The 10,549-nt window shown below is 43.5% G+C and overlaps 1 protein-coding gene across 2 annotated transcripts in view; it reads right to left on the reverse strand.

Annotated features, from left to right (window-relative positions):
- LOC120027424 (cyclic AMP-responsive element-binding protein 5-like) overlaps positions 1 to 10,266 on the reverse strand; it is a 33,449-nt gene extending 23,183 nt beyond the window's left edge. Inside the window, exons 1-3 of one of the 2 annotated variants that reach the window (XM_038972356.1) lie at positions 9,993 to 10,266; positions 1,427 to 1,493; positions 1,029 to 1,119 (exon numbers count right to left, since the gene is read on the reverse strand). In XM_038972356.1, the coding sequence (XP_038828284.1) occupies positions 1,029 to 1,119; positions 1,427 to 1,486 (151 nt within the window). In that variant the 5' untranslated portion in view covers positions 1,487 to 1,493; positions 9,993 to 10,266. Of the gene's footprint in view, positions 1 to 1,028; positions 1,120 to 1,426; positions 1,526 to 9,992 lie in introns of both variants that reach the window. The other variant, XM_038972357.1, reaches the window with a different exon arrangement.
- Between the last annotated feature and the right edge of the window lie 283 nt (positions 10,267 to 10,549).

Below are 10,549 nucleotides of genomic sequence, written 5' to 3' on the forward strand. Positions count from 1 at the left end.
GTAAGCACGGACCGTCGTCGATGCCTTTTGGACGTCTTTTTTTGGTGCAGTCTGGACTGGCTTTGATTTCCACATCCACGGACATTTGTTTTTGGTCCGCTCCGGACAAAATCTGAACCAATCATAGATGTCTATGTTTGGTTCAGATGTTGTCCGGTCTGGACCAGCCTTGATTTGCCCCAAACATAGACGTCTATAAATTATGTATTTTCAACTTTCATTCAGAACCAAAAATGAGCCTGATTTCAACATCAAGAAAATACGTATTTTAAACTTGAATTCAGAACCAAAAATGAACCTAATTTTAATGTCCAGAAAATACGTATTTTTCAACGTCAGGAAAAGACGCATTTTCAAGTTCCTGGAAAATATGTATTTTACATTTCAGGAAAATACGTATTTTCACCTTTCATCCAGAAACTACATTGAATTTAACTTCAATGTCTGGAAAATATGTATTTGACACGTCTTTTCAACATAATTTTGCTTACTCGGACTATTCTAGTTTTATGGGGGGGCAGCATTTTTTTGTCTCTCCTAGGCCCGGACGCAGACACAACTGAACCAGACAACACTAAGCTTGAGTGACAGATAGTCAGTCAGAGAGGTGAAGGGGGCATGAATGGGGAAGGGAAGGAGGGAGGAGAGGGGGGGGAGGTATAAAGCTGATAAGGAGACTCGAATTCCACAGGACAGAAGGGAAAATAAATATTGTCATAAGTTCAGAGTGACCCGTCAGACACTAAGAAAACCTGACAGACTGAGAACATTAGTGAAATATAAATAAAGAACTCTAGGTAATAAGTTAATAAGGGCAAAACAGGAACAGAGAAAGAGAAAAAAAGAGGGTGAGAAATTGAGACAGAAATTGAGACAGAAATTGAGACAGATATTGAGACAGAAAGGGGAAAAGAGTGTGAAAACAGGGGACACTAAATTGTACCGCAGTTTAAACAGAATAGAAATAATCACCATTACAAAGCTAATGTCCTCTCTATGCTGTCTACATCTATAAATGTTATTGTCACCTGCGAGGGGATCAGTCTTGATGGAGGAGAACTTGAGGGTCATCTCATGCTTGTGTCTGTGGATCATCAGGTGGTCTTCTGTTTGGAACCGCTGTATGGGGCGAAGAAAGAGGTCAACTTAGCATGCTCACATTGATTTATGGAATAATTCATAAAATGGCATGATTTATAAAATCTTTATAACGGTGAAATCAGATATTAGATATCAAATCATCATGTGGTGAGGGGATTCTTTACTAGAGGTACACGGTCACACACATGCACAAGTATGCACACACACACACACACACACACACACACACACACACACACACACACACACACACACACACACACACACACACACACACACACACACACACACACACACACACACACACACACACACACACACTGACCTGTGAGCAGCCAGGAGTGCTGCATCCATAGGGCCGGTCCTGTTCATCATTCATCTCCATTACAAACCTACAGTCAGAGAGACACGAGGAGAGACAAACCTACAGTCAGAGAGACAAGAGGAGAGACAAACCTACAGTCAGAGAGACAAGAGGAGAGACAAACCTACAGTCAGAGAGACAAGAGGAGAGACAAACCTACAGTCAGAGAGACAAGAGGAGAGACAAACCTACAGTCAGAGAAATAATAGGAGAGACAAACCTACAATCAGAGAGACAAGAGGAGAGACAAACCTACAGTCAGAGAGACAAGTGGAGAGACAAACCTACAGTCAGAGAGACAAGAGGAGAGACAAACCTACAGTCAGAGAGACAAGTGGAGAGACAAACCTACAGTCAGAGAGACAAGAGGAGAGACAAACCTACAGTCAGAGAGACAAGTGGAGAGACAAACCTACAGTCAGAGAGACAAGAGGAGAGACAAACCTACAGTCAGAGAGACAAGAGGAGAGACAAACCTACAGTCAGAGAAATAATAGGAGAGACAAACCTACAATCAGAGAGACAAGAAGAGAGACAAACCTACAGTCAGAGAGACAAGAGGAGAGACAAACCTACAGTCAGAGAGACAAGAGGAGAGACAAACCTACAGTCAGAGAGACAAGAGAGACAAACCTACAGTCAGAGAGACAAGAGGAGAGACAAACCTACAGTCAGAGAGACAAGAGGAGAGACAAACCTACAGTCAGAGAGACAAGAGGAGAGACAAACCTACAGTCAGAGAGACAAGAGGAGAGACAAACCTACAGTCAGAGAGACAAGAGGAGAGACAAACCTACAGTCAGAGAGACAAGAGGAGAGACAAACCTACAGTCAGAGAGACAAGAGGAGAGACAAACCTACAGTCAGAGAGACAAGAGGAGAGACAAACCTACAGTCAGAGAGACAAGAGGAGAGACAAACCTACAGTCAGAGAGACAAGAGGAGAGACAAACATACAGTCAGAGAGACAAGAAGAGAGACAAACATACAGTCAGAGAGACAAGAGGAGAGACAAACCTACAGTCAGAGAGACAAGAGGAGAGACAAACCTACAGTCAGAGAGACAAGAAGAGAGACAAACCTACAGTCAGAGAGACAAGAGGAGAGACAAACCTACAGTCAGAGAGACAAGTGGAGAGACAAGAGGAGAGACAAACATACAGTCAGAGAGACAAGAAGAGAGACAAACCTACAGTCAGAGAGACAAGAGGAGAGACAAACCTACAGTCAGAGAGATAATAGGAGAGCCAAACCTACAGTCAGCGAGACAAGAGGAGAGACAAACATACAGTCAGAGAGACAAGAAGAGAGACAAACCTACAGTCAGAGAGACAAGAGGAGAGACAAACCTACAGTCAGAGAGACAAGAGGAGAGACAAACCTACAGTCAGAGAGACAAGAGGAGAGACAAACCTACAGTCAGAGAGACAAGAGGAGAGACAAACCTACAGTCAGCATTTTACATTTACATTTTGGGACGGAACCTTATGTCAGGGAAAATTATCCAGTCAGGATCAATGTGACCTCAGGCAGAATCCTGACTTAACTGATCTGCCTGAATGAAATTCTTACCCCAGGCAGAATCCTGACTTAACTGATCTGCCTGAATGAAACTCTTACCTCAGGCAGAATCCTGACTTGACTTAACTGATCTGCCTGAATTAAACTCTTACCTCGGGTAGAATCTTCACTTAACTGATTCTCCCTGAATGAAACTCTTACCTCAGGCAGAATCATGCCTTAATTTATCTGCCTGAATTAAACTCTTACCTCGGGTAGAATCTTCACTTAACTGATTCTCCCTGAATGAAACTCTTACCTCAGGCAGAATCATGCCTTAATTTATCTGCCTGAATGAAACTTACCTCAGGCAGAATCATGCCTTAATTTATCTGCCTGAATGAAACTTACCTCAGGCAGAATCATGCCTTAATTTATCTGCCTGAATGAAACTCTTACCTCAGACACAATCTTCACTTAAGATGGTTAAAGCTTAAGTATACAGATGTGGTCAAATCTATTGGCACCCTTGCACGATTCACTATTCCTTATGAAATAAGTTAAAATTGAAAAAACAATTGATGTTGAAACTTGTATTTGTTTGATTGACAACTGTACAGGACCACAAAAAAATAACATTAACTGAAATTGAGATTTTTCACTTCCATGCCAAAAATGACCTGGAACAAATTATTCAAAATTCTAATTAATTTGGTTGGAGGCAAGTGATTCTCGGCAAGTGTAATTTATCTCACCTGTGTTAAGTTGCAAGGGCCTACAGGGTAAAAAAAGCTATTCAACCAGTTTTGAAAAAGAAAACAGAAAATTCTGATCCATTGCGCTCCATTGTAAAGTGCAAGGGTGCCAATACATTTGACTGCATCTGTAGCGTAGGCCTTGGCTGTGATTCCCTTTGTTAGGTGGAAGAGAAAAACTCCATCAATCCCATTGAAGAAAAAAACGTCATTGAGATTTGAAACTTGAGAAAGAGAAAGCATTGAGACTTGAGAGAGAGAGGGTTCAAGCCAACCCCCAGCTGACCCTTACTGCAGCAGTGAAATGAAGATGGAGGAGGGGGGGGGGGGGGGGGGGGGTAATTATGAACTATTAGAAGTGCTAGCTCTTCATTTTCCACTGAGACCAGGACCTAGTGAACTCTGTCACCCAAGGCATTCCTCACAGCTATAGTGTCAGAAAGAGGGTGTGTCCCGAATGGCACCCTATTCCCTATGGGGCTTTGGTCAAAAGTAGTGCACTATACTGTATAGGGAATAGGGTGCCATTTGGAACATATGCAGAGTGTGTATGTCAGAGCCAGGACAAAAAGACTTTCAGGAGAGCTAATGCCTGGATCTTATGAGGTCTTATGAGGTCTTATGAGGAGAGCTGGGTTGGTTGGTTGGTAAACTCCTTGGTATTTGCTGTTGGTATTTTATTAGGATCCCTATTAGCTGTTGCAAAAGCAGCATCTACTCTTCCTGGAGTCCACACAAAACATGGAACATGACATAATACAGAACATTAATAGACAAGAACAGCTCATGGACAGAACTACATAAAAAAATTTGTAAAGGCACACGTAGTCTACATATCAGTACATATACACAAACTATCTTGGTCAAATAGGGGAGAGGCATTGTACTGTCAGGTGTTGCTTTATCTGTTTTTTTAAACCAGGTTTGCTGTTCATTTGAGCAATATGAGATGGAACAAAGTTCCATGCAATAATGGCTCTAAATAATATTGTACGTTTTCTTGAATTTGTTCTGGATTTGGGGACTGTGAAAAGACCTCTGGTGGCATGTCTGGTGGGGTAAGTGTGTGTCAGAGCTGTGTGTAAGTTGACTATGCAAACAATTTGGGATTTCAACACAGTGATGCAGTCAGTCTCTCCTCAACTCTTAGCCAAGAGAGACTGGCATGCATAGTATTTATATCAGCCCTCTGATTACAATGACGAGCAAGACGTACCGCTCTGTTCGGGACCAGCTGCAGCTTAATTAGGTCTTTCCTTGCAGTACTCAACCACACGACTGGACAAGAATAAAGATAAGACAACTAGAGACTGCAGGACTTTTTGGAGTGTGGTGTCAAAAAAGCAGAGCATCTCTTTATTGCGGACAGACCTCTCCACATCTTTACAACTATTGAATCTATATGTTTTGACCATAACAGTTTAATCTAAGGTAATGCCAAGTAATTTAGTCTCCTCAACTTGTTCAACAGCCACACCATTCATTACCAGAGTCAGCTGAGGTCTAGAATTTAGTGAATGATTTGTACCAAATACAATGCTCTTAGTTTTAGAGATGTTTAGGACCAGTTTATTACTGGCCACCCATTCCAAAACAGATTGCAACTCTTTGTTAAGGGTTTCGGGGACTTCAATAGCTGTGGTTGCCGATGCGTATTTGGTTGAATCACCAGCATACATGGACACACATGCTTTGTTTAATGCCAGTGGCAGGTCATTGGTAAAAAATAAAAAAAAGACTAGAGGGCCTAGAGAGCTTCCCTGTGGTACACCACACTCTATATGTTTGACATTAGAGGAGCTTTCATTAAAGAAAACATTTTTAGTTCTATTAGATAGATAGCTCTGAATCCACAATATGGCAGAGGTTTAAAAGCCATAACACATATGTTTTTTCAACAATAGGTTATGGTCAATAATATCAAAGGCTGCACTGAAATCTAAAAGTACAGCTCCCACAATCTTCTTATTATCAATTTCTTTCAACCAGTCATCCGTCATTTGTGTCAGTGCAGTACTTGTTGAGTGCCCTTCTCTATAAGCATGCTGAAAGTCTGTTGTTAATTTGTTTACAGAGAAATAGCATTGTATTTGGTCTAACACAATGTTTTCCAACAGTTTGGTAAGAGCTGGCAGCAAGCTGATAGCTCTGCTGTTAGAACCAGTAAAGGCCGCTTTATGACTCTTGGGTAGCGGAATGACTTTGGCTTCCCTCCAGGCCTGAGGACAAAGACTTTCCTCTAGGCTCAGATTAAAGATATGACAGATAGGAGTGGCTATAGAGTCAGCTACCATCCTCAGTAGCTTTCCATTTAAATTGTCAATGCCAGAAGGTTTGTCACATTTTCCCTCACTAACTTTACAAAACTCAAACTTGCAATGCTTTTCTTTCATTATTTGTTTTTTTAATGTATGAATATGATGGCTCACTGTTCATTGTTGGCATTTCCTGCCTAAGTTTACCCACTTTGCCATTGAAGTAATAACTAAAATAATTGGCAACATCAAATGGTTTTTGTGATGAATAAGCCATCTCATTCGATGAAAGATAGAGTTGAATTTCTATTTCTGGCCATAATTTCATTTAAAATACTCCAACGTGTTTTTCTATCATACTTTATATCATTGATCTTGACTTCATAATACAGTTTCTTCTTCTTTTTGTTGAGTTTAGTCACACAATTTCTCAATTTGCAGTAAGTAAGCCAGTCAGATGTGCAGCCAGATTTATTAGCCACTCCTTTTGACCCATCTCTTTCAACCATACAGTTGTCTATTCCTCATCAATCCATGGAGCCTTGACAGTTCTAACAATCATTTTTTAGCAGGTGCATGTTTATCATTAATTGGAAGAAGCAATTTCATGAATTCATCAAGTGCAGCGCCTGGATGCTCCTAATTAATCACATCACACCAACAAATATTTTTAACCTCATCTACATAAGAGTCACAGCTAAATCTTTTGTATGATCTCTTATACACTATTTTAGGCCCAGCTGTTGGAACTTTGGCTTTCCTGGATATAGCCACTATATTGTGATCACTGCATCCAATGGGTACGGATACAGCTTTAGAACAAAGTTCTACAGTATTAGTAAAAATGTGATCGATACATGTGGATGAACTTGGTCCTGTAGTGTTTGTAAACACCCCTGAACCAGATTTCAGGTACTGGTTACAGTGAGAAGCTTCCTCTTGAGCGGACAGCTTGTTGAAAACCAGTCAATATTCAGGTCCCCAAGAAAGTAGACCTCTCTGTTTACATCACATACACTATCAAGCATTTCACACATATTATCTACAGTACTGACTGTTAGCACTCGTGGCCCATAGCAACACCCCAAAAGAAAAGGCTTTAGATGTGCCAAGTGAACCTGCAACTACAACACTTCAATAAAACTTGAAAGTGTTTTGGTTCTTACCCGGCAGAGTCCTCTGAGAAGGCTGTTCCAGTTAACTTTATAAAGAGATAAGAAAGGTACCCACACATTATGCTTCCAATTTCCACCTTTATTGACAAGGTTTTGATCCACAAGGATCTTTAGACCTTAGACTCTCTATCCTTAACCAGGGCTGGGGTCAAATCCAATTGAAGGCAGTCAATTCAGGAAGCGATTTAATTTAACATTCCAAAATATAAACACATGAAAATAATAACTTGTACTCAGTTTGAATTGTAATTTCAGTTTACTTCCTGAATTGACTGCCTTCAATTCAAACTGACTCCAGCTCTGGCCTTAACCATCATGACCATGACCAGCCCTTAGCCTGGACGCAGAATACAATGGTCGTTCACTGGCCATAGAGGTTAGGCACCATAATTGTAATTTGGCGGCACTACAGTCTTTCATGAATGACCCCTCACTCTCACACACTATACCCTCGCTACCCCTTGATAATGATGATGAGGATGGTGATGAAGATGTTGATGACAGGTTGGAGGATTTCTTATGAGCAGTGGACAGCACATTTGAACCAACAAACACACACTAACACACACTCCACTTAGGCAGGTTTCGCCTGAGAGAGAGTGGGGATCTGTTTAGGTTGAAGGGGAGAGGGAATATACAGACACACTCACACCGGAAGTGGATACTGATGTTAAAGTTATGACGGAGAGGAGAGAAAAGAGGAGGAGGGGTAAAGAGAGATGTAAAAGGTGAGCGACAGTGAGAGGAGGGGAAGAGAGGCACAGGATTAGAGCACAGAAGGAGAGAGAGATAAAGAGTGTGTGAGAGAGAGAGAGAGAGAAATAGAGAGAGAGAGAGAGAGGGAGAGAGAGTGAGAGAGAGAGAGAGAGAGAGAGATCAGAGAGAGAGAGGGAGGGATCAGTGTGCTGGTAGAGGGAGGGATCAGTGTGCTGGTAGAGGGAGGGATCAGTGTGCTGGTAGAGTGAGGGATCAGTGTGCTGGTAGAGGGAGGGAGAGAGAGAGAGGGGTAGAGGGAGGGGTCAGTGTGCTGGTAGAGGGAGGGATCAGTGTGCTGGTAGAGGGAGGGATCAGTGTGCTGGTAGAGGGAGGGATCAGTGTGCTGGTAGAGGGAGGGAGTAGTGTGCTGGTAGAGGGAGGGATCAGTGTGCTGGTAGAGGGAGAGAGAGAGAGGGGTAGAGGGAGGGATCAGTGTGCTGGTAGAGGGAGAGAGAGAGAGAGGTAGAGGGAGAGATCGGTGTGCTGGTAGAGGGAGGGAGTAGTGTGCTGGTAGAGGGAGAGAGAGAGGGGTAGAGGGAGGGATCAATGTGCTGGTAGAGGGAGAGAGAGAGAGGGGTAGAGGGAGAGATCAGTGTGCTGGTAGAGGGAGAGAGAGAGGGGTAGAGGGAGGGATCAGTGTGCTGGTAGAGGGAGAGAGAGAGAGGGGTAGAGGGAGAGATCAGTGTGCTGGTAGAGGGAGAGAGAGAGAGGGGTAGAGGGAGAGATCAGTGTGCTGGTAGAGGGAGAGAGAGAGGGGGGTAGAGGGAGAGATCAGTGTGCTGGTAGAGGGAGAGAGAGAGGGGTAGAGGGAGGGATCAGTGTGCTGGTAGAGGGAGAGAGAGAGGGGGGTAGAGGGAGGGATCAGTGTGCTGGTAGAGGGAGAGAGAGAGGGGGGTAGAGGGAGAGATCAGTGTGCTGGTAGAGGGAGAGAGAGAGGGGTAGAGGGAGGGATCAGTGTGCTGGTAGAGGGAGAGAGAGAGGGGGGTAGAGGGAGAGATCAGTGTGCTGGTAGAGGGAGAGAGAGAGGGGTAGAGGGAGGGATCAGTGTGCTGGGGAACAGCTCCGGGCAGGTTGAAACCTGCTCTGAAGCAGTCACCATATTCCGCCCTGCTCCACATGTGTGGAGAGGTGACTTCATAGGTGCGTGCATATATTTGTGTGTGTTTGTGTGTGTCACTGCTAAAAAAGAATCAACCACCCTATCATCATCATCAACAGCAGCATCATCATCATCATCATCACTACAACTTATGAAATATACATCTGAATACTATTTTTGACTAGGCTACTCACTGAAATTGTATTACAAATTCGATAGTGATATTGAAGCTATGAGTAGCCTTCCCCTCAAATTGTTTCTGCAAATCTGTCTTGCCTATGAGTTTTTCAAACAGCAACGCACAGTCAGCACATCTCCGCGGGAGACCTCAAGTAACATGACGTCATGCTCAACAATGAAGATCGCAAATACCATGGTGGGATGACGACACAAACTCAAACATTAGCATTGTTTTTGTTTAACAAGAGTTTAGGGCTAAACGATGGTTCATTTCAGCACTTATGCAAAGGAACACTAGGCTAAAAACAATAACGGTGAACAGGTCAGTGCGCACACTCAGCATCACACACACACACCTGTCAGTTCGATTGTCCAACTTCAGCTGGTCGTGCGTAAACACTTCGGCAGTTGTTTCCGAAACAATCAACTTCCAACGTCCCCTCTTTCTGTAGGCTGTCTAACCAAGTCCTCAATCAACTCAGATCAGCCCGGGTAAGCTGCTACTTCACATACAGATCATCTGATAACCTTCAGTCCACTCTACTGTAAATAACATGATCCGCGGTATGGATCAACCTGACCACCTCATAAACAAGCCTACAAGGTTGGGGAGTGCGGTCATACCACCCTAAATAGACATGCAGCTTGATGAACCAAAGTGGGACCAGCACTGCACACACCAAACTTTACGCAAGCAAAATACAAATATATCACAACATCAATCAAACGCTGACTTCGAGCAAGCATAAGTTGTTTTCAACCCAGCCGTACAGTTGTGGGCTATAGAACTCAGTTGTGTAAACTTACCTAACAAGTGGAGCGGACAAGCGGCACTGAGTTGAGAGGAACCACGTTGGACTGAGGCAGGATTACAATACATTCTATTTACAGAAGAATTACATCACCCCTAAGGTGACGTCACGTGGGATTCCTGAACTTCTAAATCATTGCGGTCCCGCTTTGGATGGGCGGGGTTTACTACTACCGGGACTCGGGACAGTGGAACTAGAAGTGTATGCCGTGCGTATAGTCTACGGTAGGCTGGCATCTCGCTCGAACCGCAGCCGCCTTCAACAGCTGCCTGGGTGCGCGGGACCGGACGCCAGACAGACGTTGGGACAGAGGGAAGGAGTGGGGGGGAGAAGGGGATGTCTTTCTGTCACTAGATTTTGCGCAGAGCTGTACAGGACGTCCCAGCGTGGGCTATACCTCTGGGCAGAATGTGTTGATTTACTGGAGGCCAAGTGAATGAGTATGATATTGTATTTCGAGTTACTTTCGAGATTCCGTAATGTCTTTTTATGTCAATAAACACGAATCCACATTGATTCCTGAGCCCAGTGATAAAGCAGGCTACAGGACCC

The sequence above is a fragment of the Salvelinus namaycush genome, chromosome 32 (genome assembly GCF_016432855.1).
Source record: "Salvelinus namaycush isolate Seneca chromosome 32, SaNama_1.0, whole genome shotgun sequence".
Taxonomy (NCBI): Eukaryota; Metazoa; Chordata; class Actinopteri; order Salmoniformes; family Salmonidae; genus Salvelinus; species Salvelinus namaycush.